Here is a 26,869-nt window from a genome sequence, read left to right on the forward strand (position 1 = left end):
CAGGATGGAGGATGGCTGGATCGCTCTAGGGGAGAAGGAGCCCTCGGAGCTGAGACCCGGCTGCAGGAAGCACATGGCACTTTGGGGACAGCGGCAGAGTCCGACTCAGGCTTTGGCTCCAAGTTACCGCTCGTGGCAGCGAGAACGGTGGGCAGCGGTGGGCGGGCAGGAGATGCGGAGCAGGAGCGTTAGTGAGGAGGTGATCACACCAGCCCAGGGTCAGGCCTATCTCTAAGCCCAGCAGCCCAGCCTGCCTTGACCCCACTGTCCTGGGCTCCCTATACTGGGTTCTACACCCCTAGGTCTAGTCAGATTGGGTGGAATCAGGCCTTCTACGGACAAGCAGAGCTCCCTGATGGCAGGGACAATGTCAGAAGGCCTCCTGCTTGCACCACCTGGTCCCAGCCCCACGGACCCCAGGCAGCCCACCCATCCCAGTCCTTAGAGCTGGGGCGGCCGGAGCCCAGTGGAGAGATTGCTGCAGGCCAGGCCCCTGGCAGGAGCAGTGAAAAGCTCAGGTTCCAATCCTGGTCCACCACTGTTACAGTCCAGGTCCCCAGGGGGCAGCTCTGAAATGACTATTGGGATCCTCTTGGGATCAGTGCCTGTGGGAGGTCAGGGAGGATGCTGGAGCGGGCGGGGGAGCAGTGGAGTTGCCAGGCAGCCTCCACGGAAGCTTCAGGCAACGCTGCAGGGAGATCTGAAGATGAGCGACCCTTCAGAGCTGCGGAGTGGGGCGAGGGCTGGGCCTTATGCCGCCACATCAGCCGGTCATCGGATAAAGGCTGCCCCGGGGAGGGGAAAGAACCTTGGGCAAGGCGTCTCTCTTCCACTGCCACAGGCCCGGGCGGTGCTGGGGGAAAGTCTTTCATTCTTTTTTATTTTTTTATTGATTTTTTACAGAGAGGAAGGGAGAGAGATAGAGAGCTAGAAACATCGATGAGAGAGAAACATCGATCAGCCCCCTTCCGCACATCTACTGGGGATGTGCCTGCAACCAAGGTACACGCCCCTGACCGGAATCGAACCTGGGACCTTTCAGTCAGCAGGTCGACGCTCTATCCACTGAGCCAAACCGGTTTCGGAGAAAGTCTTTCATTCTTAAAGGGGCATCTGAGCGATGGAGCACCTTGCAAAAGTAACTTGACTTCTCTGTGCCTCAGTTTCCTTATCTGCAATGGGTTTAAGAGATCAACTTCAGCCCTGGCCAGTGTGGCTCAGTTGGTTGGGCATCGTTCTGTGCACCAAAAGGCTGGTGGTTCAATTCCTGGTCAGGGTACACATATAGCCAGATTTGGGGCTCGATCCCCAGTAGGGGACGTGCAGGAAGCAGCTGATTGATGTTTTTTTCTCTCTCTTCTCCTCTTCCTTCCTCTCTGTCTAAAATCAGTAAAAACATACTAAAGAGAGAGAGAGAGAGAGAGAGAAACTTCATAAGGTTGTTTGAGGTTAAATGAGATGGTACATATGAAGCACCCAGAGGAGGCTTGGTATGGAGTAGCTGTTCAGCTTACGTTAGCTAGCGTCATGACTTTCATTTAGAAGCCGGCCAAGGGAGGCAGTGGAGAACAGGGTGCAGAGCCAGGCTCGAAGGTCCCCTGGGAGAGTCCCCTTCATGTATTTTCTTTGTCTCTCTTTTCTTCATTTTTCTCTGCTGTAAAATGCAGATGGTAAGCCCTAACCGGTTTGGCTCAGTGGCTGAAAGGTTCCAGGTTCGATTCCGGTCAAGGGCACGTACCTTGGTTGCGGGCACATCCCCAGTAGGAGGTGTGCAGGAGGCAGCTGATCGATGTTTCTCTCTCATCGATGTTTCTAACTCTCTATCCCTCTCCCTTCCTCTCTGTAAAAAATCAGTAAAATAAAAAAAAAATAAAAAGACAGATGGTAATAGGACCTACCTCATAGGTTGGTTGGAAAGATTAAATGACACGGTCACAGCGCCTGGCACCCGATAACCCTCAATAAATGTTAGCTACTGCTACTGCAATTATTATGATAGAACTCGCTGCAATTACTGGTGTTACCCGGGATGGTATGTGGGTGTGTATGGGGGCCAAGGGATGACTCGGTGAACTGAACAGCACTTAGGGGTAAAGTCATCTGCAGAAAGGGTGCAGGGCTGAGGGCAGCAGCGTGGCCCTGTGTCCACGAAGAAGGTCTTGGATGCAGAGAAGCATCTCCTCACAAGAGTGGAGGCAAGTTAAGAGCATGAACTCTGGTGCACATCCCAGCTCTGCCACTAGCTGTGTGACCTTGGACAAGTTCCTTAACCTCTCTGGGCCTCAGTTTCTTTGTCTCTAAAACAGAGGTGATAATGACGAAATCTATTTCATAGGGTTGTTAAAATTTAACATTTGTCGTGTGTTTAGAATAACACCTGGCACATATAAGGCGCTCTATATGTGTTTCTTTAATGAGCAATGGAATATATATATATATATATATATATATATATATATATAGTGACAGTACAACAACCTATCAAATAACAGACAGCATTTTAGACTGGCAGGGCCTCGGGAACTGCTTCTAAAGTGGTGGGTGGTCTCACTGAGATACAAGAAAATCAACAGCAGCAATGACAATCACAGAGCAACGATCCCTCATTCCCTATGCTAAGTGCTTTAAGCACACTGCCTGTTTCCTTCCCACCAATCCCCATGAGGGAGGGAGGCACTGCTTTCACCCCCATTCTAGATATAAGGACACCCAGACCCGGAGGGGTCATGGGACGGCTCCAGGGTTCAAGGCCACAACTGTCTGGCCCCAGAGGCCATGCTTACCCACTGCAGGGACTGCCCTCTCCAGGGATCACAGCCCTGGGCCTCACCCGGTGCCAGGCGCTGGCTGAGCGGGTGCATCCAACATTCCCTTTCATCCTCACCGAACCTCGCAGGGACGGCCCTGGGCCTCAGAGATTAAACGCCTTATCAAGGGCGCCACAGATGCGAAGGGCAGAGCTTCACCTGGGGTCCAGGAGAGCCTGAACTCGAGTCCAGAGCTCCTCCTACTCCCCAGGGGCCCGCACACCACCAGGCGGCCACATCTGGCCTGCAGCCCGTTCCCGTAGATTAAGTTTTATTGGAGCCGTCAGTCACACCCGTTCCTTTACCGACTGTGTCGGGCTGCATTTAGGCAGCAACAGCAAAGCGGAGGGACTGGGGCAGGGCCCACACGGCCTGCAAGCTAAAATACCACGTCCTCTACAGGAAACGTCTGTCGACCTGCTCTACTCATGCGTATCTCCGTGCTTAATAAATAGAATTAATCGTAGAAAACAGCGTCTGTGACATTTACAGCATGGGAAGAAGTATTTTAAAGGTTTGCTTTTATGCCCCATGTGGACAACAACAGCCGAAGAGTGTTTTCTTAAGATTACTGAAGCCAACAGCTATAAGAAGATTGAGGCTGTCTTTAAAACGTGTTTTGGGCCCAGGAAAACCAGGATCAGCCATGTGGAAAGAAACCGAATCAGGCACTCTCAGGAAGGAATGCCCCAAGGCTAATGCTTCCAGCCCCATGTGCTTAGAACTCATGGCGGGCGTGGAGGGTGGGGTGGGTGGGGGGGGATTGGGGGGAGACCCAGGACAATAACCCACTTTCCTATGTGCTCTCCTTGGCAGTGCCCAGCACAGGCCTGGCACACTGTCTAGGCTCATGAACACTTGCTTATGTGAACAAAGTACACAGAGCTCTTCCCCATCTATGCATCAGCTTATCAGGCAGGGGGTGATCAGGCCAGAAGAAGCTTCTAGAAAGATGGAGGCTTCCCAGATGTGGCACGAGCAGGAGCATCTAATCCGCCCACCCCCGTTTTATTGATATATATATATATATCTCACTGTGTAAGTTTAAGGGATACAGCATAATGGTTTAACTTACATATATTGTGAAATGATTACCACAATAACTTTAGTTAGTTTGCAGCACCTCATATAAATACAATATAAAGAGAAAACATAAAAAGAACAAGTGCTTTCCTTTTGATGAGAACTCTTAGGATTGACTCTTTTAACAACTTTCCTGTGTATCACACATCAGTGTTGACATAGTCATGCTGTATATTACATTCTTAGCACTTATTTATCCTTGTACAAAAGTTTGTACCTTTTGACCACCTTTCTTCAGTCATTTAATTCTTGTAATCACCCTGCAAGGGTGAGTATTATTAGCCCATTCTGTCAGGCCTAACAGTTAGGTCTGAATCAGTCCTAACTGTTACACATTTAGAATCCCTCCACCTCTCGGTCACTGTCCTGGTTTCCCCGATGACTCCATCAGCCTCCTCACTGGCCTTCTCCCGCCTCTAAACTCTTTCCCCATAGAATCCTTGAAGCCCTTCAAGGCCAAAGCCTGGGCTCTTAAGTCTGCTATTAGAATTTTAAATATACATTTAACGCACGTGCTAGATATTGACAAAGGCAGATATTAACACTGTAATTCAAACTGTCACTCTTTTGCTCCCATGACACCCCATCTGTCCGCTATTACAATCAGTCAGGTGTGTACCTTCCTCTTAATTGTAAGCACCAGGAGGGCAGGAGCCAGGCCTTGCTCTGTTTTATCTACAGCAAGCATGTCAAACTCGCGGCCCACGGGCCGCATGCAGCCCACAACAAATATTTTTGCGGCCCAGCCAATATAACGTATGTAAGAAACGTTTTAATAAAAATTTCATAACTTAATTTTTACAATATCCTGTTATACATAATTATTAATAACTAACTACAACGTTCGCTAGTGACTGATGACTATAATCATGTTGCATTTGTTTCCCTTATGCACCTTATGCGCAGGCGCACCATTTCTCTCCACCAATACTAGCAGCGAATATTTTAGCAGCCGATCGCCATGTCATTAGTCTTGTACTGACTTGTTTGGTGTGCGCAACAGGAAATATTTCGCTTTCGGAGAACAAGAAAAATAGGTTTATTTGCATACGCTTATTAATTCGTGCAGTTATTCAGTGTCTGGTAAGTTAATGTTCAAGAAAATATTAATTTTTATTAAAATGTTCTATTATTTTATGTTAATGATTATTCATTTATTTCAGCCCTTTGTATTCAGCATGTCTCTATCGAAATAAACCTACGTTTCTACGAAAATTGAAGCTTTTGTTTTTTTTTTTTGCGGCCCACATAAACTTAAACCTTGTTTATTTGGCCCGTGTTAGCCTTTGAGTTTGACATGCTTGAACAGGGTCTTGTGGTACACACAGCACACAGTAGGAGTTCAGTAAGTTCATGTCACCTGAATGAATAAATATCTCATTCCCCTGTTAAACTGTGTCATACCTGAGGGCAGGGATTCTGTCTGTCTTGCTCATCTATACCTTCCATGTACTTCAAATGATGGCTGGCACATAGTAGGTGCTCAGAAAATGCTTGGTGAAAGTATGCGTGAGTGAGTGCTGAGTGAGATGTCATATTCCCCTATCAGGCTGTGAGCGCCTTAAAGGCAAGGACATGACTTTCTCCTTTTTTTAGGGCCCCACAATACATTGTAGGCTGCTTGGTGCCTCTGAGGAAGCAGGACCTTCCCTCTGTGGGACAATAGCACTCACCTTTGCTCAGGTTCTGGAAATAGCTGGGACAGGGATATGCCACAGAGGGCGGCATAGGCAAAGCGGTTGGCCTCGGACAACTCCCGGCCCGTGGGCAGATGTGGGTCCCCCTCCACAGCTGGCTCAGCCTCCTGATGCAGCCTGGGGCTGGATCTGTCCCATGTGGCCATTTCCAGTCCTGCAGGAAAGAAATCCCAGTGAGTAATGCATCCGGGGGTAGGCAAAGGTTACTTAATGGGACACAAAAATTATCAACGCTGAGAGAAAAGATTGATAAATCAGCCTCATTAAAATTAAGAACTTCATCATCTTCAAGAAAGTGAAGACATACCAAACACGAGTAGGAGATATTTTCAATTTAGAGGCTGCGGTAATTGTGCTAATTACCCAAGACGGTGCTTTATTAGGCTGATCTCTACGGAGGCCCACATTGGTTTTTAGTTCAAGATTAAACAACCTTGCCCGGCTGGTGTGATTCAGTTGGTTGAGCGTCAACCCATGAACCATGAGGTCAGTGGTTGGATTGCCAGTCAGGGCGCATGCCCGGGTTGTGGGCTTGATCCTCATCAGGGGCTTGCAGGAGAGAGCTGGTCAATGTTTCTCTCTCTTATATGTTTCTATCTCTCTCTCCCTCTCCCTTTTTCTCTAAAGTCAATAAAAACATATTTTTAAAAAAGAATAAACAACCTTCTAATCAGAGAAGCATGAGCTGGCCTGCTTCTAACCACAAGGGAGAGGGGGATATACAGGGGGCAAAAGTAGGTTTACAGTCGTGAGCACTCGAAACTCAGAGTTTATTTTGTATTATTATTTAATAATTATTGCACTACTTTATATATATTGCACTACTTTATATATACAACTGTAACCCCCCCTCCCCCTGGACTTAGTGCACAAAAAGCTCCGCTCAGGCCAAATACATTCATTCATTCAACAAAACACTCCTGAAGCCCTATAATCCATCCTCTCCACAGTAGCCAAGTGGCCTTTTTTTCATATACACCAATCCTGTCCTCGCCTGCTTAAAAGCCTCGGAAGGCTTCCCAGGCACCAGGATGAGTACCGATCCCCTTCCGATGGCCTACAACACCCTGTGTGAGAGATCCCGCCTGCCCCTAACCTTCTCATGCCTCCCACACCCGGCTTGTTCACTACACTACAGCCACACTGGCTGTCTTTCTGCTCTTCGAACACCCACACTGGTCTCCTTCCAGGCCTCTGCACTTGCCGTTCCCCCGGCCTGGGACACTCTTCCCCTGACCTTGACATCCTTCTGCCTCAGCCCGAATGTGTTCAGGCTAAAGTACTTCTGTCCCTCTCTCCCAGCGTCCTGACTATATTTATAATACTTAGTTCTATCTGAAAGAATATAAACTATTCTGTTTGTGTAGTTACTTATGTATACAAACAGAATATCTGCTTCTCAAAGCAGACCCCTGCTTCACGGGTGTACCCCAGATTTTGGAGCAGGACCTGAATATTATAGGAATTCAATAACTACTTGCTGGATGAATGAAGAAGGGTATCTGATATATAATGTCCTGTTCTGGGCCTTGGGGCAGATCAGGGGACAAAACTGACAAATTCCCTGCTCTCAAGGGGCAATAATACACCAATACATAATGATAACAATAATTTAAATAACTTGCCCAAGATTACATAGCTAGTAAGTGGTGGAATCAAGATTTGCATTTGAGTGGTCTGTTTATAGGATCCATGCCCTTAACAGTCAATCAAATAATCAGTAAACATTCGGTCAGGAAGTGATCATGGGGGCGGGGTACAATAAGGCAGTGAGGGGGATATCAAGTGATGGGCAGGAGGGAAGTGACGGTGGTATGCAGATGACAGGTGCCATTCCAGCAGAGGCTGCAGGAAGTAAAGGGGACAGCCCTGCAGATGGGTGGGAGAGTAATCCAGGTGAAGAAACAGAACAGTAGAAGAGACAGACAAGCAAACAGACGACAACAAATCAGCGGAATAAATGCTGCGAAGGAGGAAATACATATAGAGGGGTAAAAAGAAGGGGCCTGGAACATAGAATTGGCTTCCTGGAGAAGGTGGTGTCAGACAGGGGTGGGGTGGGCAGGAAGAACATGTTCTGGGCAGAGGGGATAGCACATGTTGAGACCCAGAGGTAGAAGGGAGGAAATGCTTTTTAAGAACCATGAAGATGCGCAGCGCAGCCAGGGTTTGAACGAGTGGGCGTGGAGAGGTAGACGAGGTTGGAGGGGATGCTGCCGGGGCCACACCCTGGCCGACCAAGTTCTCCCAGCTAAGGAGTCAGACTTAATTGTAAGGCCACGGCCATGCGGGGAGCTGTGAGGATATGCAGGACCTCCCCATACTATTTTTACAACTGCCTGGAGTCCATAATTATTTTAAAATAAAAAGTTAAAAAATAAAAAGCAGTGGGGTGTCCCTATAGAATCTGAAAGACCTTTTCTTAAGGTCTAAGTAAACTAAAAATAAAAATTCACCACCTCCCAGAATTAACCGGTTAGTTAATTTAATAAACACGTATCGCCCTATTATGTGCCAGGGCTGTCCTGCATGCTGGGGACACAGCGGGGACTAAGACAGACAGACAACAACCCTCCATCACGGAGCTACATTCTGGTGGGGCAGACAACAATGTGTAAACACAGAACATTTACAATAAGACCATTTAAAACAATGATGAGGGGTCTGAAGGGACAGAAACCTTAGATAATATTTACCCAGATTTCAAGAAACAACTGTGGGCCTCCCTCAAGGTCTCAAAACCGCTGTCAGCTTCTGGATGGTTCTTCCTTCTGGGAAATATGCAAATTGTCCTTCTGGGAAATATGCAATTGTCCTGGAGGCGAAAACCAGAAAAACCAGCTTGTGGGTCTACAGGGTGTGGAGTCTGGAGGCCTATGGGAGACGGGGATCCGGTTCCCTAGGCTCAGGAAGCCTTGCTACTACTTTCCTCTGGGCCTTTGCCCCCCAGGTCTCGCTACCTGGGATGCCTTTCTCAGTAGGGCTGCAGGCAGCCCTGGACTTTGCTGGAACTGTCTGTTCTAACTCCTCATGCCCTGAGCTATGGTGGCTGCACTAACTCCTTGGTTAGCCTGGTAGTAGAGGCCAGGAACCTGATCCCTCCATTCCCATGCCCAACGCTTACCTTCCATAGACTGCGTGATCAGAAAATGCCTCCTACGTGAATGAATGATTGAATGAATGAACAAACTAGTTTTGGGGTCTTAAGCAAGAGCTAGATTTTCCTGGTTATTTCCTTCCTATTCTTACCCTCCCATTGAGCATCAGATGAAGGACAGAGATGGAACAAGGGCCAAGTGTCTGGAATGACCCAGGGATGTCCCAGAACCCCAAACCCAGGGTTCCCCAAAGCTTCAAGTAACCTGAACTTCATCCTATCGGCCTTTTTTCATTCCAAGGAACTAGAATATTATTTTCTGCCTCTTTAAGCCTCCGGAGGGTTTTTAGTCAGTTATCAGTGATAACACCCTTCCCCTGGATGTTCACCTTCTACGGGGCATGGGAATGTGCCTGTACCATGACCTACAAACTCAGAGAATCAAGCTATGAGTCCAACCATCTTAAAAAGTGCAGAGAAGAAAAATGGCTAGGAGAATATCCTCCAAAATTATTTCCCAAGTTGCGATGCCAGAGACTTCTCTGAATTACCCAACTTTCTGCCATTTATATGCACTACTTTTGAACTTAGGAGAAAATTAAAATTATTTTGTTTATGTCTCTATCCATAGGCGAGGGGACTGTTAGGAGTTGCATCGGGATGGTGACCGTGGCTGTCTCTAAGCAGGGGGAAGGATTGATTCTGGATTATTTTAATTTTCCTTTTACATTTCTGCTTTACGAATTTTTAATCATGAATACGTACTGATTTTAAAATCAGGAAAAAATAGACACGATTTTAAATTATAATAGGGTGTGTTGCTACAGGCTCCTGCTGGCTGGTGAGAAGTGAGGCTAGTGCCTGGAAACAGGTCATGACGGGAGCATTTACACCACAGAAATTGGCAATTGTTACCAATGAGGGATTTTATTTTTCAGAGAGGTGGTAAAGAGCATGCCACTGTCTATGTGATACAATTCCAGTTATGTTTTTAAAAAATGTTTCATGGAGCAAGAAGATCACAAGGAAATACATCAGAATGTTCATGATCATTGTCTCTCAGTGGTAGGGCTGTGGGACAAGAAGTAAGTGGTTTTTGTTCTTTCCATTTTTCTGTATTTTTAACACTTTCTGTCACAAGCTTATTGGTGCTTTTATCATAGAAAAAATAGCTTTAATTAAAAATGGCAATTCTGTTCTTGATCTCAGAAAGTCCTGGCCCTGTGCGGACCAGCCAAGCCTTGCAGGGCTGAGGTCACAGTTACTAGTAAGTCCCATTCCTCTGACCAACAGGTTTTGTTATCAACAAAAAGGATGAGGGTTGGCAGGACAGACAGGAATTTCCAGCCAACCACGATGGTGGGATGGAGGTGCCCAGGGTTCCAACTCTATGGACTGTCCAGTCAGATGGGCTGGGCCCCAAATTATTCCAGCTGGGGGAGTCTGTGGCAGCTGTGGAGTAAGGGGATGTGCCAACTGAACTGTGCACACTGGTCCTCAGGGGCCTCTTCCCCTTGGTCTGATCAGGATACGGTCACCAAGACACCAAGACACCAAGGCCTGCACTTGACCCTGAAGAGCCATGACTCTCAGGGAAACAACAAAGACACAGTGAGAAGAGCAAGCGAACACTGACCCGTGGCCAGACTGCAAAGACCAGCTATGGGATGGACAGGGACTACTCTGTATAGGACCTTGTTCTGATGCCCTCTGACTATGATTTTTGCCAGTCACATTACCCGTCACCAAAGAAAACATTGGCTGCGTTATTTTTGTCAGTAGTGGGGGTAGACAGACATTCCACAAATGTCTATCCTTAGTCTGCAAGCACCCACAGTAGGTGTTCAGCCAGTGTTTGTTGACTAACGCCATAAACAATACGTGGGGTTTCTTCTCAGGAAGATGAAAAATTCTGAAGTCAGCATCGAGGAGAAAATCAAATATGATGACTATCATCCTTGAAAATCTTTTCAATCACCCTTAAAACCCCATGACCTGGGCCCTTAGAAGATCACATGCAAGAATAAATTACTTTTGTTTTTCTTACATGCTACACTGATGGCCTTTATTTTAATTTTTTTGAACGTGGAGCAGCCAGTGAAGGCCAACATCAAATGTGATGTGCCTGTGCCTATGTGTATGTGTTGTTCTCTTTCTTGTTTCTGGTTAACTGCATTTTTAAATGAGTCTGCAGTACAATAAAACGAGCATTTCTACTAGAGAGATGGCTACAGTGTCGCAGGAAGGCTGAGAACTAATTGTCTAATTGTTCTGGAGCCAAGGAGAAGGAAAAGCATCTAGTTGAAGAAATCCTTTATAAAAAAATAGAGCTATAGCACTGATTTCAGCCAGAAACTCCGAAGACTGTAGATCAAAGTTCACACACACACACACACACACACACACACATACACACACACACACGAGATGGTCTCAGAATGGAGGATTCGAGGCAGGCCCAGTTTACTCCCCATTCCCCTTGCCAGCAATTTGGGAGAGAAACCCATTCATTCCATACCTCTATCTGGAAGTTAAGCTGGAAGCCACTGGTAAATGCAGGATCTCAGGAGGTCTCCATGGCAACAGATCCAACAGAAAAGAACCCAGAGGGTTTTGGACAATCCCACTACAGACCAGAAGAAAAAAGGAATGTTGGCACAAAAAGTTCCCATCCCAGCCTCACTCAGCAATGTGGAGGACGGGCGGGGTGCTGGGGTGACAGGATGCCACCAGGGTGGGTACCCAGGCTCTATAACATTTTGTCCCCATTTATCATGTGCCTTCTTCCCCGACTCACACTCTAGTACAAGCTGCCATCATCTCTCTGGCAGGAGCCTCCACCCCAGTCTCCCACTTCTTTTTGCCCTCACCCCTAGCTATCCACCACACAGCACCCAGCCTGAAGTCAGATCACGCTCCTTCTCTGCTACAAACCTCTGACTCCCTCCTCACCCCTGGGCCACGTGCAATCTGCCCTCCTTCTTCTGTCCCCTTTGCTCATTCTGCTCCAGCGACACCACCCTGGATCCCATCAGGCACATTCCCACCTCAAGGCCTTTCTCTTGGCTATTCCCTCTGCTGGGTACACTCTTCCCCCAGATAACCACACAGCCAACTCCCTGACCCCCCGCCGGCCTTGGCTCAAATCTCACAGCTCACTGAAGCTACCCTGTCCCAGCCCCTCATCCCAGGCCCTTTTACCTGGCTCCTTGCTTGCTCCGGAACACACATCACTGTCTGACACACTATGTCATTTACTTGTTTATGTTTATGGCTTATTGTCTACCTCTCTCTGCCCACATGTAAGCACACAAACATTTGTTGAATGAATAGTGGTTTCCACTTGGGATAATTAAAAAATAATTCAAGAGGCAAATCTGCCTGTTAAGCCAGGGGGAGAAATGGCACCGTCTATAATGGTCCATTTGACTCCCTGGTTTTCAACCTGTTCCATAGGGCTCCAGGGACTTCTCTTACTCCGGTGGGCAAGAGGAAATACAGTGGGGAGACCTCAACACCCTGCCTTCAAATTATAACCAGAAATAATTCCTGGGTGTCGACCTCAGAAAATTGACAGCAGGGTCTCAAAAAGGGTGTACAGCAGGGTGTACAAATACGTTCACAGCAGCATTATTAACAATAGCTGAAAGATGGAAGCAACCAAGTGTCCATCAATGGGTGAATGGGCAAACAAAATGTGTTCTATACAGTGGGGCCTTGACTTACGAGTTTAATTCGTTCTGTGACGGAGCTCGTAACTCAAATTACTCGTACATCAAATCAATTTTGACTACTAGCGGTGGGGTATCTGAAGCTGGCTCGTAACCTGAATTTTAGCTCGCAACTCAAAGCAAAAAATCGGCCAAGAGATGGCTCGTATCTTGAAAAACTTGTTAGTTGGGACACTCATAAGTCAAGGCCCCACTGTATATACAATGGAACATTACTCAGCCTTAAAAAAAGAAAGGACTTTCTGACATATTACAACATGGATAAAATTTGAGGACATGTTGCTGAGTGGAATCAGCCAGTCACAAAAAAGACAAATACTCTATGATTCCACTTATATGAGGGACTCAGTCAAAATCAATAGGGGCAGGAAGTAGAATGGTGGTTACCACAGGCAGGAGGGAGGGGATGGAGAGTTGTTGTTTAGTGGGTAGGGAGTCTCAAATCTGCAAGTTGAAAAGATCTGGAGATTGTTTGCACAACAATGTGAATATACTAATGCTAACTACTGAATCATACACTTAAAAATTGGTTAAGTCTGAATTTTATGCTGTGTATTTTAATCACAATTAAAAATTTAAAAAATATATTTTTTTTAATTTCAGAGAGGAAGGGAGAAAGAGATAAAAAAATCAATGATGAGAACCATTGATCGGCTGCCTCCTGTACGCCCCCTACTGGGAATCAAGCCCGCAACCCGGGCATGTGCCCTGACTGGGAATGGAACCGTGACTTCCTGGTTCATAGATCAATGCTCAACCACTAAGCCATGCCGGCCGGGCAATAACAATTAAATTTGTAAAATTAAAAATCATAACAGCAAATACTTAGTAAATGTTAGTCATGTGCCACCTCTTTTCACACATCATGTTTTCTCCTAAAAATCCTACAGTGTAGGTGTTATTACCTCCAGTTTACAGATGCAGACAGAGAGGCCCTGAGAAATGAAGGTCAAGGTCATGGGGCATGTGATGTGGAATTTAGATTGTGCCTGGGTCTTAGGCCTAAGGCAGCCATCTTAACTACGATGCTACAATGCTTCTCTTTGGCCAAGTGGCCAGAAAGATTTCAAACACAATTTGAAAACCACCAAATTAGATGTATCTCAGTAGCTCCCATCTGTCCACAGGCTAACATCTCATTTTTCAGCCAGCCCCAAGCATCTCTGCGATGGGCCTACTCTGCCTTTTCACCTTTATTTTCCTTTACTCCCCTTCTTCCAGCCAGCTGTGAGCCAAACTGAGCCAGCCACGGCTTCCAGCCCATGCTGGGTTTCCCACCTCGGGCCTCAGCTCGTGCTGTTTTTCCTGTATGTCGATCCTCATGTCCAAATGGTGCCCTTTCCCAAAAGCAGTCTAATAATAAAATCCGTGAATATTTCCAGTGGGTTTACTCTCATGACCCCATGTCAGCCTCACAACAACCTTACGAGGAAGACTACCACTGTACCCATTTTACAGATGAGAAAACTGAGGCTCAGAGGTGCAGGCCGCATGGCTAGCAAATGGCAGTACCAGGATGTAGCCCCCAGCTTGTGCGACTTCAAACCCAGGTTCTTCCCCACTTTACTGAAGGGGCACAGGTACTGCCATGAGACTTCGAGGATTTGTCCAGCTAAAGTGGGGCCTGCCACCTCGGAAGCCCCTGAGGCTTCGTCTGGGCCACCCCACCTCCTCTCGGGTTTAATGACTGGTGGCTTCTGTGCCTGATCCCATGACTAGGAGGGTCAGGGTAGCAGTGGATGATGCGGGGACATCTGGACTTCCCCCGACTCCCCAGCAGAGCTCTCTTGGTACTCATTTGGTTCTAAAACAGGGGGTACCACCACTTCCTCTCCCCCAGAGATAGGTGACTTTTCTTTATGGAATTTGCCACCACTTGATGGATTACAGCTTGGTGGTGGTCTCCCTCCCTCCCGAGGGAAAGCTTCATGAGGGCAGTGGCTTTTGTATCATGTTCCCGGATGTATCCTGGAACAGTGCCTGGAGAGTAGGTGAAAGATCGAATGAATAAACACCTGCCTCCACAACTAAGAAATAACTTCATTATTATTTTTTGCTGAAGGACAATACAGTTTTGTTTGTTTGTTTTGTTAATCCTTACCCGAGGATATTTTCCCCCCACTGATTTTAGGGACAGTGGAAGGGATTGGGAGAGGGAAACATCGATGTGAGAGAAATACATCGATTGGTTGCCTTCTACACGAGCCCCGACCAGAGCCTGGGCTGGGGAAGAGCCTGCAACCTAGATACATGCTCTTGACCAGAATCGAACCCAGGACCCTACGCTCTGTACACTGAGTCAAAGCAGTTAGGGCAATACAGTTTTATATAAAGTGAGGTCCCTATATTTGCTCAAGAGCTACCCCTAAAGGTAGATTTCATTACTGAGCATCCCTCTAAACGAACTTGGACCAGCCCCAGAAGGCCTGGGGGCTATGGTCCAGGTGGAGTACAGGGTACAGGCAGAAATTACTCCTAGTGAAGACTCCATAAATCCACCTGAGCTAGATCTCCCATGTATGTCCCTGGGACGTCTTGTGACCTGCGGTACTAGTGTAGTTTGGACTCAGATCTGAAGGATGAGGAGGTGTTAACTAGGGAAAGTGAGACAGGGAGGAGGAGTGGTCTAGACGAGCATGGGCAAAGGCTCGGGGGAGGAAGGGAGCCGTGTGTCTCAAGCACAGAGGGCCATTGATAACGTGCTCAGAGACAGGCTGGAGGAGGCCCAGCGTAGGTGGGGCCCAGGCTGTGTAGAGCCTTGTGGTCCATGCTAAGGCTTTTGTTCTTCACCCTAAGAAAATGCGCAGCTGCAGCAGGGTTTTACACAGAGGATGGTACAATCAGATCCAGCGGAGGGTAGTTAATTGGAAAGAGCATTGGCCCTAGCCAGTTTGGATCGGTGGATAGAGCGTCGGCCCGCGTGGACTGAAGGGTCCAGGGTTCGAATCCAGTCAAGAACACATACCTTGGTTGCAGGTTCCCCGGCCCTGGTTGAGGTGCATGCAGGAGGCAACCAATCGATGGGTCTCTCTCATATTGATGTTTCTCTCTGTCTCTCCCTCTCCCTTCCACTTTCTCTAAAAATCAATGGGAAAATATCCTTGGGTAAGGATTAACAACAACAACAAAAACACAAACTATAAAAAATAATCCTATATAATAAAAGCCTTATATGCTAAGTGTCCAGTCGTCCTTTCAACCAATCAAAGTGTAATATGCTAATGATATGTTAAGGCTGCTCAACTGCTTGCTATGATGTGCACTGACCACCAGGTGGCAGATAGTTGACCGGTTTACCAGTCACTACGACAGGCACTGACCACCAGGGAGCAGACACTCCGACTGGTAGATTAGCTTGCTACTGGGGATCTGGACTGAGCGAGATGGGCTGGACATGCCCTGGAGCCCTCCCGTGGTCCTTCCCCAGCTGGCCAATACCTGCATCCCTCCCTGGCCTCAATTGTGCACTGGTGGGGTCTCTCGGCCTGGCCTGTGCCCTCTTGCAATCTGGGACCCCTCTGGGGATGTTGGAGAGCTGGTTTTGGCCCGATCCTGCAGACCAGGCCAAGGGACCCCACTGGTGCACGAATTCGTGCACTGGGCCTCTAGTTAAAAAAAATAAAAAGAAAGTGGTTTGGACCCACTCCAGCCCCCCTGCCCTCTGCCCACTATCCCACATCCAAGGCAGTGGTGACCCCATCCCATCTGAGGCCCCAGTTTACAACGTACAGCCGTCCTCTCAGGTCCCACATGTGCAGGCCCAGGCGGCTGAGCAACCACTGTCACCTGGTGGTACCAGGGCAGGGACAGCTGGGTTCAGGCAGAGAAATTCTGCAGGCTCAGACCTCGACAGGCTTCACATGCTGAGCTATGTTACCTAGTCAGTCACCTGCGCCCCTCCAACCGCTCCTGGGCCTTAGGCCTAAAACGCAAAAGGGTTCCTCGAGCGGCAGACACTGCACAGGGCTCTTTGTGGCTCCTTCCATCCTCATGACAACCTCGGAGACAGGCATTTTACCAATGAGGACACTGTCCAAGAGGACTCAGTGAGGAAGCCACAAAGCTGGGACCTGAGCCCACATCTGTCTGATGCTGCACGAAGGACCGTCAGGGTTGCAAATGCTAACGTGCTGACTGTGATGTGAGCATTCCACTTCTAGTGCCGGGCGGCCTCCTCGCCTGGAACTCAGCCACCCCCATCGCTGCCTCTTACATCTTCTTACTGAGAGCAGGAACAGGTTATCCACAGGGTTCCTAGAGCCTCTACAGCCTCGGTCGCCAACCGGTGGTCTGTGGACCACTAGTGGTCCGTGAGGTCAGAAAGGTTGGTGACCGCTGCTCTAAAGAAACACCCTAGCTTATACCTGGCTTGACAGGGCCTCTGACACAGGCCATGCTTTGGATTGTGCTTTATTTACCATTTAGGAAGCATTTCGACATAGTATCATCAGCTCTATGAAGTATTATGACCCCCACTGTATTAGAAAGCAAAGGCCCAGAGAGGTGGCGTGACAAAATCACACAGCTAGGAAGTGGCAGTGCCAGGCTGCCAGGCGCTGAGGTTTGGTTTGGGGCTTCCTTTGGACCACTCCCTACCCACCTAGCCCCCTCACCCCCAAACTCCTGGGAGTGGGGTGAAAGCTCAGGCTGGCAGAGCACCTCCAACAAGCAAGGGTCAAAGGCTCAGAGGGTTGGAGGCTGTGAGATTCAGTCTTTCTTTGTCCTCTTTACGTACTTCACAGGGTGGGAAGATTCCAATGGTCTCTCCTCTCTGCCCAGTCTCCCCCCCCCCCCCCCCATACCCACCCCCTCACCCTCCACTGAAGGGCAGTGTTCTAGTCCACTCTTTGGGGTGTACTCCTGGAGGGCGGCACTTGTCTGCTCACTGCTGTATCCTCAGGGCCTAAACAATGCACACACCAGCACACAGTAGGTGCTCAATAAATATTTGCTGAATGAATGAATGGATGCCCCTAAAGGGGTTTCCTGTTTTCTGCAGTGAAATGAACACTGGATTAGGAAAAGGAAAACTAACCTGTTGACTCCTATTCTGTGTTAGTCAGTAGCCTCTAGGCCAGCGGTTCTCAACCTGTGGGTTGCGACCCCTTTGGGGGTCGAACGACCCTTTCACAAGGGTCGCCTAAGACCATCAGAAAATACATATATAATTACATATTGTTTTTGTGATTAATCACTATGCTTTAATTATGTTCAATTTGTAACAATGAAATTGGGGGTCAATTACAGCACGAGGAACTGTATTAAAGGGTGGCGGAATTAGGAAGGTTGAGAACCACTGCTCTAGGCCAAGACCCTGGCTCTAGCCTGGCTGTGCTCCTGACTCCCTGTGTGACCCAGGGCAGGGCAGAGAAGGGCACTGTGAAGGCCTACTCTGTGCCAGGCACTGGGTCAGACTGCAGGGTGGGGTAACCCAGGTTTTTATCCTATTCTCCCTTGCTGTGTGGTCTTGGGGAAATCACCCCATCTCTCTGAGCCTCAGTTTACTGAGCTGTAGAATCCACCCTAAAGTTAGGAGCAGCAATTCTTCCCTCACCTAACAACAGATGCTGGGTGAGGAGTCAGGCCGGCCTGTAGCTCTGGGGGCCTGGCCTTTGCTGCAGCTTGAGGGTCTGCTATGAGCTCAGAGGCTACAGGGGCAAGGAAAGAGGGGGGGAGGGGTGCCGGGGGAGCTGCGTGGGAACAGGGAAGCCCAGGGATCCCAGGTGACCTTGAGCAAGTACCTTCTCCTCCAGGGACCAGAGCAGTGGCCTCACTCACCAAAGGGGGAGCTGGGTGACGGCTAAGGGCTGGGAGCTGGGGGGCAGGAGCCGGCCCCAGCGCTCCGCCACGCCTCAGTTTCCCCAGCTGCCTCCCCACGTGATTTCTAAGGGCACTTCCGGCTCGCAAAGAAAACAAGCAACAACCAGGCAGCCTCGGCTCAGGGCACTCCCGGTGGATCGGCGCCCACGAGGGGCGGAGGGCGGGGCGGGGGGCAAAGGGCCGGAGCTCCCGCGTGGGGCCCGGGGGTGGCGGCGGGGAGTGGCCTCGGCGGGACCTGGCCCCTTACCTGGACGCGAAGGCGGCGGCGGCGCGAAGGGGAAGGCGGCGCGGGCTCCTCCCGCCCGGCTCCTCCCCTGGCCCGGCCCCGCCGCCCCGCGCTGGCCCCGGCCGGTCCCGCCGCCCGCCCCGCGTGCCTGCCCGGCCGCCTGGGGGGCGTGCGTTGGGAGCGGGGCCTCCCGGGCTCCAGCCCCACCCGGCTCGTCCCGCCGCCACCCGGACAGGGGTGCCGCTCAGGAAGTGGCTGTGGGTGCATTGCCCTGCGGGAGGGGCGCAGGCCCTGCGGGCTTGTCTGCAGAAAGTGCTTAGGAGACGCTTAAGGAGGGGAGGGAGGGCTGAGCAGCGATTGGATGGAAATCTTCCCAAGTAAATGATGGAAAATCAAATAACCAGCCACAGAAACACCCTTCCCGGGCACATGGACTTGGAAGCTGACGGAGGTTGAGATAGCCATGCATTCGCTGATTTTTCTTTCGGTTTCTCTAACGCTAACTTTCGTTCAGTCTTAGGACCTTTGCACTTGAGGTGCCCGTGCCTGGCACTCTGCCCCCAGACCTTCCTCTTCCTGCGTCTGTTTCCAGCTCTTCACTGCAGTGTCCACTCAGGCTGGCATCTGTGAGTCTTCCCTAACCACCCAGCACACTCAGTCATTGAACACGCTTACTGAGCACCTACTATGTGCCAGGCACTGTTCTCTAAGTGCAGGGGAATCACATACCAGGCTTCCAGTCCTGTTCTATTTAATCGTAGTATTTCTGACTCTGCAGAATTACCTTGTTCATTTCCAGTTTGCACTTTATTATCTGCCATTCGCACTAGAATTTAAAAGCCCAGAGAATGGGGGTCTTGGCTGCCTTGTCCTCTGCTATGTGCCCAGCCCCAGGGGCTGTGCCAGGCCCTTGGTAGGTGCTCAGAGTCACAAATGGATCTTATTCACTTAGTTACTATGCATTCTTATCATACCCATTCTACAGGACAGGAAACTGAGGCTCAGGTCTAGGCCATGCAGAAGCCACAGAGCTAATGAGTGCCAGAGCAGAAGCATGAATCATTGCAGCTGCAAAGGCTGTTGCTCTTTCTCTCAGTGAGGACAGCCCAGTACCTTGAATGGAAAAGGCTGTGCGTGGGGTCAGGGACCAGCTATCACTGTGGAATCTGTGACTCATACATGCCTTGTAGAAGGCTCTGGGTCTTCCTCTGCTCATCTCCTCACCGGCCAATCAGGACCAAGAATCGCTCTGCCTCCCTAGAGGGCTATTGTGAAGGTCAACTGGGTCAGTGGTGTGCACCCTTCAGGGGCAGAGGGAGTTGTATCTGAGCATGTGGGCCTTGTCAAGATAGGACATTAGGCCGAAACCGGTTTGGCTCAGTGGATAGAGCGTCGGCCTGCGGACTGAAAGGTCCCAGGTTCGATTCCGGTCAAGGGCATGTACCTGGGTTGCGGGCCCATCCCCAGTAGGAGATGTGCAGGAGGCAGCTGATCGATGTTTCTCTCTCATGGATGTTTCTAACTCTCTATCCCTCTCCCTTCCTCTCTGTAAAAAATCAATAAAAATATATTAAAAAAAAAAAAAAAGATAGGACATTAGTAACCCTATGGAAGTGCTGCCCACAGAAAGCCTCCAGCCAGCCCTCCTCTCAGTGTCTGGAGGCCCCTTCCAGCCAGATTGGCTTTGTGGAACCAGGCACCGTTCTGCACAATGTCTTGGCTTCGCCCTGTCTCTAATTTGGTTCGAGATCCTGTATTGAACACTCTTGACTTTGGACATTGGATCCAGTTACAGCCATGCCCGCTGCCCACCCGGCACCCCAGTCACCCCCACCAAATAGCACACAGGACCTAATCCATACCAGGCTGCCCGTCTGCCACTTGCCCTGCGCAGCCTGCCCCGAGGGCGCCTGGTGGACACTCGTCCGGAGCAGGGCCTTCTGGGAAGGTTTATCCCTCTCGTGTATGCCTTTGAAATTTTTGAGGTTTGGTGTTGGACTTTGAAAATGTTACTTTCCTCATCCGGAAAAGTAGGGTCACTGTGCCCCTCACAAGGGTTGTTGTGAGGACTACATGAGGATATACAGCTAAGGGGCTCTGAGTGGTGTCTGGCACACAGGATGCACGCAATAAAAATTAGCTGCTATTATTCTTGGTGAAAGATACTTCTTCTAAGATGTCTCCTATCAACTCTTCCTAAAGGAATGTGTAGGGGGATGTGCTAGATGCAGCGGTTCTCAACCTGTGGGTCGCGACCCCTTTGGGGGTCGAACGACCCTTTCACAGGGGTCGCCTAAGACCATTGGAAAACACATATGTAATTAAATATTGTTTTTGTGATTAATCACTATGCTTTAATTGTGTTCAATTTGTAACAATGAAATTGGGGGTCACCACAACATGAGGAACTGTATTAAAGGGTCGCGGGCATAAGGAAGGTTGAGAACCACTGTGCTAGAGGAAGAAGCCTTTTCATAACCATGAAGAAAACCGCCCAGAATTTATTGAGTAGCAGGTGAGGTTGTAGGCATTGCAGATACAGCAAGGGGAAGGCTAATGCTTGGGCCAAAATTGCCAGATTTAACAACAACAAAAAAGCCCCCCCAAAAAAAAACCACAAAAAACAGGACACCCAGTTACATTAGATTTTCAGATACACAACAAATAAAGACTGTTTTACTAGTAGTATGTCTTAATATTGCCAAGGACATGGTTCTACTAAATTTAATAAATATAAATTATTCATTGTGTATCTAAAATTTAAATGTAACTGGTGTTCTGTATTTTTTTAAAAATATATTTTATTGATTTTTTACAGAGAGGAAGGAAGAGAGATAGAGAGCCAGAAACATCGATGAGAGAGAAACATCGATCAGCTGCCTCCTGCACATCTCCTACTGGGGATGTGCCCACAACCCAGGTACATGCCCTTGACCGGAATCGAACCTGGGACCTTTCAGTCCACAGGCCAACGCTCTATCCACTGAGCCAAACCGATTTCGGCTGGTGTTCTGTATTTTATCTAGCAACCCTACTTGGGCCCCACCCCCAGAGATTCTGATTCTGCTGGTCTGGGGTTGGGCCAGGCATAGGTATTGTTCACAAGTTCACCAGGCATTCGCATGTGTGCCCAGTGTCAGGAACCACTGATGGAGGGCCTGTCTATGCATTTTATTCTGCATGAGATGGTCAGTTGTGGAGGGTTGGGGGCAGTGATGTGACATGATCTCATCTTTTAAAAGGATCTCAGTAATAGACACAGGTAACCAGTTAGGAAGCTGTCGTAATAGTTTAGGCCAGGAAGGGGCCTGGGTTTGTTGAGCACCTACTATGGGCTAAGCACAATAAGAGCATATAATGGAGACATAGGTTCTTGGGTTCTGCCCAGACCTACCCAGTGTAGAATTTCTTGGGGGGTATGGAAGCCTAGGAATTTATACTTTTAACAAGTTTCCCTGGGAAAAGAAGAAGAAACAATAACAACAAGTTCCCTTGGTGAGTCCAGTGAATAATCAGATTTGGAGCAACTGAACGATTGGATTCTATTGTCTCAGAAATTATAGAAATAACGTGAATACTGGTTATTCATGGTTAGCATTACCCTGTGGCTGGCTCTGCATGCTTTCCATACATACTTCATATCATTTAACCCTATGTCGTTTATACTATTATTGGTCCCATTTCACAGAGGAAAGAAGGAACTGAAGCTCAGAGAGGTTATATAACTGGCCAGGGTCACCGACCTACAAGACGTTAGAGCCAGGATTTGATCCCAGATCCGGCTGATTCTGCTATCCTGCCCTCTCATAGGCTTAAACATCAATACAGGTTCAGAGATATTTATATGAGTTGCAAATAAAGGATCCCCAGCAGGGAATGGTCCTTTGCTCTGTCCCATAGATGTCCATCTTCCCAGGACATAGGTGGGGCCTGGCCTGGCCTGGGATTTTGTTGAATGGAAATGCATGCCCGGGTGATGTCACATGAAGGCAGCCCCACATCCCTTCCCACAGAGCATCCTTATGATGCCGTCATGATGAACTTGAGACTGAGTGACTCAGAAAATGGTTTATGGTCACTTCTTTCGTAAATGACGCGCAGAATAGACAGTGCTCCGTGGGGAGGGACTGGACACACCTTTAGAGGAAGGTCAGGGCGGAGGGTGTTGCAGATGGTTTGTGGTTGCCAGGGATATTGTCATTGCTGAGCAATCTCTTGTTTATGTTTCCAAGGCAACTTTGACCCCGAAGAACTTAGCGTCTTCTTGTTAATTGGACCATCAGCTGGAATTGGCTAAGCTACCGTGGCAGGGGTTTGGGGTCAAAGCCATTTGGGTTAATATTTCCCTCCATTGTTCTTGTCTGTTAGGAGATTAGGACTTGTCTTATTTATCCTTTTGTGTTCTTGTCCTGAGATTTGCAAATATTAAGACTGTCCTGTTCCTCCCCACCGTGTCTGAGCCAGGAGACAGAAGTGGAGAGAAACAGTCTTCATGAAGGCCCAGGTCTTCGTTTCATCATTGCCAAGGCCCAACAGGAACCTGTCTTTGTTCCCTGGCTCCCTGGCTTGTGGCAGCTTGTTTGGGCTTTGAAAGGGCTGCAGGTCATGGTGGAATTTTTTAGAAAACAGGGGCTTGGACAGCTCCTGTATTGGTTCAGGAATACTGCTTGCAAGCAACAGAAACGGATTCTGGCTATCTAAAGAAAAATAGTAACGGTAGAGAAGAAACCTGAGTGTTCACTGAATCAACCAGTGGCTCAAGGACCAGAACTATGGAGCCCATCTGGTCTGCTGCTGCTGCTGCCACCACTTTCAAACTTGCATCCCTCCATCACTTACACGCCCCCACCCCAGACCTGCCCCATCCCACCCCACCCCACCCTATTTATTATTAGCCTCAAGTTCTGGGAAAGATCATGTGACCTATATCATGTGACCACCTCAGGAGAACTGGGAGGTGGGTAGAAGAAGGACCAAGAACCCCAGTTGGTGTAGTGGGAGAACTTCGATAAGATTAACTAGAGGGCAGTTTTCTTAGAAAGGGAAAAGGGGGAGTAGGGCAAGTGGAGGGGGGTGGCTGAATAGAAGACAGTCAAAGGAAAGAAGAGAAGACAAGTGTCCACTGTAGCTTTGTCCTCTTTGAGCAAACAAGCCCTTAAGGTGGGCAGTCAAGCGTCCTGAAGGACAAGCTTGTGGGCCTCTCAATGCTGACACGCTGCAGACGGAAGCAGTGTGGATCAGTGGGAAGTGCAGATACAGCTTTGGGGTCAGTGAGTTCAAATTCTGGTACCTCACTTACTCGCTTGTGACCTTGGTCAAGTAAGTGCCTTAATGCCCTGGGTTTTAACTCTTTCCTTTGTGAAATGGGGGTAATAAGTAACTGTCTTATGGCTGTTGCATAGATTAAAGATAATTTAGGAATTGTGGATTCCGATTCCAACTCCATCTCTGATATATTGGGCACATTTTTTGTGTGGAGGAATATCAGAGCTTCTATGAACTTCGGTTTCCCATCCACAGAATGGGAGAAGTAAAATCTAACCGGGGCGCCCAGCAGATGCAATTACGAGCCCGATATTGCCACTCACGTGCTTACAAGACTCTGGGCAAGTTCTTTAGCTTTAACTTGATAACATAGCAAAGGGGCATGGTGCAAGCACAGGTCCTCTATTGGCTTCCTAGGGCTGCCATACAAGGTGTCACAACACCTTGTTTCTTAAACAACAGGAATGTATGGGCTCAATACTTCCGGAGGCTACAAGATCGAGGTGTGGGCAATGTGGGTTCCCGCTGAGAACGCTCTGGGAGAATCTGTTCCAGGCCTCTCTCCTGGCTCCTGGTGGCTTACTGGCCACTCCTGGCTTTCCGTGGCTTCTGCTGCATCACCCTGGCCTCTGCCTTCATCGTCACATGGCATCCGCCCTGTGTGTCTTCGCATTGTCCTCCCCCTGTGTGTGTCTGCCTCAGGGTCCAAATTTCCCCTTTTTATAAGGACGCCAGTCACATAGTTTCAGGGCCCACCCCAATGACTTCATTTTAACTTGATTTTCTCTGCAAAAACCCTATTTCCAAAGGAGACCACATTCTGAGGTGGTGGGGTTAGGGCTTCAACCCAGCTTCTTTTGGGGAGGGGGGACACAAAAGCATGACAGGTGCTTTTCATGTGTTAGTTCTCCTTCCTCATCAAAGTGCCCTATCAAACAAGACTAAGTACCCTGATCACTGCTTGGAACAGAGCAGACGCTCGATCAATATTTGTTGAATAAATAAATGCATGGATGGGCCTAAGATCTCACGGTGTTCTGAATTGTTCACAGTTCTCCACTGACCCAGTAAATAGTCCTCCTTTTAAAAGAGTGATCTCAAGATCTTCTGACAAGAATATAAAGTTCATACGAATGGCTCCAGGCAGTTTCAAGAGCAGAGATCTGATATCCCTTTGAATGTGCACTATGCTGTTCCCACAGTCTGAGAACTTGCAGGACCGTCTTTCATTCCTGGAAAGGCTTTCCTTTGCCACGAAGAATGAATTGCTCTGGCAAAGGCTGGAACACTTCCTGCAGTTACTTACAAAGAGGTTCCCGCCATGAACAGGTGCTGGAAGGTGAGATGAGAACATGGCGGTGGGTAATGGGGCAGGTAGGATCCTACAACCCTCAGCCCCAGACACCCACTAAGTCAGGAAGCTATAACCAAGTGTGGGAATGCCATCTCTTCTTAATCCATTTTTTAAAATATATATTTTTATTGATTTCAGAGAGGAAGGGAGAGGGATAGAGAGATAGAAACATCAATGATGAGAGAGAATCATTGACCAGCTGCCTCCTGCTTGCCACCCCCCCCCCCCCCCCCCGCCCCCCGCCACTGGGAACCGAGCCCCGCAACCCAGGCATATGCCCTTGACCTCAATCAAACCTGTGACCCTTTAGTCCGCAGGCTGATGCTCTATCCACTGAGCCAAGCCTGCTAGGGCTCTTCTTAATTCCTTACCCTCCAGGCCAGGGGGCCCACATACCTTGAGTGCTTATGATGTGCCGGAAATGTTCCTTTTGATACAGCAAAGTGACTCCAAGTCTGCCCTCTGGAGTTGGGCCTCTGCAGTCTACTCTTGGCCCACCACTGCCTCGCTGTGTGCTCTCCAGCAAGTTACTTAACTTCTCTGTGTCTCAGTTACCCTGTTTGTAATGTGGGGGTAATCATAGTATCTACCTCACAGCAGAGGTAATTTAACACATGCAGTATACTTCCCACAGTGCATTAGAATCGTGTTAGCCATGATTGTTTTCTTATATTTTGCTGAGGACACGGCTGCTGCTGAGGCTGGTCACGGGGAGGTGAATTCTAGTGGCCAGGTTTTAGTAAGATCGAATAAAATAAGAGGAGTCTGTTCTCATCTTCTAGAACCCGACCCTCTCTCTCTCCTTGTTTTTTTTCATGTCTCTGCTTTACCTCCTTACGATCTTGAATGCTCACCAAGGGTTATTTTGTTAATTCCTCCAGCAACCCTATGAAATAGGGATTGTAAGCTCTGTCTCATGGCTAAGGAACCTGAGACTCAGACAGGTAAGGTGACGTGTAGGTGCTGAAGCTAGAATGCAAGGCAGGTGTGTTTGACTGCAAGGCCACAGATTGGGAGATGGGTCTGACGGGGGTGAAATTTGCCGGACCCTCCCTCCCCCCAATTCTTCATCCTTTGGACTTCCCCTTAGGACCTAAGCACAAAGTTCTCCACCAGATCACCTGCCCTGGACAATGTTTCCACTCTATCCTATCATCAAAGTCAGCCCCCTGAACAGGCCCCAAGAAACCCATTTACCCACAGGGTCAATGATTAATGACAAAGGCCACCCATTAGGACAGAGGGTTCTCATCCGGGAGCGCTTTGAATCGTCATGGAAACTCTGGGAGGTGAGTGGTGTCCTCCCCAACTCCACAGGTGAGCAAGCTAAGGCTCAGAGACATTCTGTAACTGGTCATACGCTCGGTCAGAACTTAGCTTTGAACCTTGGCCTGCCTCCCTGGTTCCTTCCACTCACACCCTTTTTCCACACCGCCTGTTTCCTCTGCTCCCCTGCAGGGCAGCCTGGGCTGATATTGGACTCCGGGGCTCTCTGTCCCCATACTGCAGGGGCCAGCAGGTCTTTGGGACCAGCTGGGCTTCCAGGGGAGTGGAGACAGCAGTGTCAGGACGTCTTTGCTCGGGGCGGGGGGTGGGGGGGTACACTGGTTAGGGACCATGTAACAACAGAGCTCCCTGCAGGGGAGGCTGGGACTGGATGGTAAAAGTCTGTAGGAAAGCCATCTCATTTGTATCATTCTCTTTTCTTTCTCTGTAGCATAGACAATAGGTTCTGGAATTCTCTGGCCTCTCTGAGTGCCTGGCCATTGGAATTTGGAGGCTCCTGAGC

At 48.8% G+C, this 26,869-nt stretch overlaps 1 protein-coding gene across 4 annotated transcripts in view; it reads right to left on the reverse strand.

Annotated features, from left to right (window-relative positions):
* Positions 1-18,544, reverse strand: part of TMCO4 (transmembrane and coiled-coil domains 4) — a 70,056-nt gene extending 51,512 nt beyond the window's left edge. For 3 of the 4 annotated variants that reach the window (XM_070404229.1, XM_070404231.1, XM_070404232.1), the window contains exons 1-4: positions 18,483-18,544; positions 11,203-11,310; positions 8,284-8,402; positions 5,564-5,741 (exon numbers count right to left, since the gene is read on the reverse strand). In XM_070404229.1, the coding sequence (XP_070260330.1) occupies positions 5,564-5,733 (170 nt within the window). In that variant the 5' untranslated portion in view covers positions 5,734-5,741; positions 8,284-8,402; positions 11,203-11,310; positions 18,483-18,544. The remainder of the gene's footprint in view (positions 1-5,563; positions 5,742-8,283; positions 8,403-11,202; positions 11,311-18,482) is intronic. The other variant, XM_070404230.1, reaches the window with a different exon arrangement.
* Between the last annotated feature and the right edge of the window lie 8,325 nt (positions 18,545-26,869).

Source organism: Myotis yumanensis, unplaced genomic scaffold (genome assembly GCF_028538775.1).
Source record: "Myotis yumanensis isolate MYYU_CA2020_CCGP unplaced genomic scaffold, mMyoYum1.0.hap1 SCAF_2, whole genome shotgun sequence".
Classification (NCBI taxonomy): Eukaryota; Metazoa; Chordata; class Mammalia; order Chiroptera; family Vespertilionidae; genus Myotis; species Myotis yumanensis.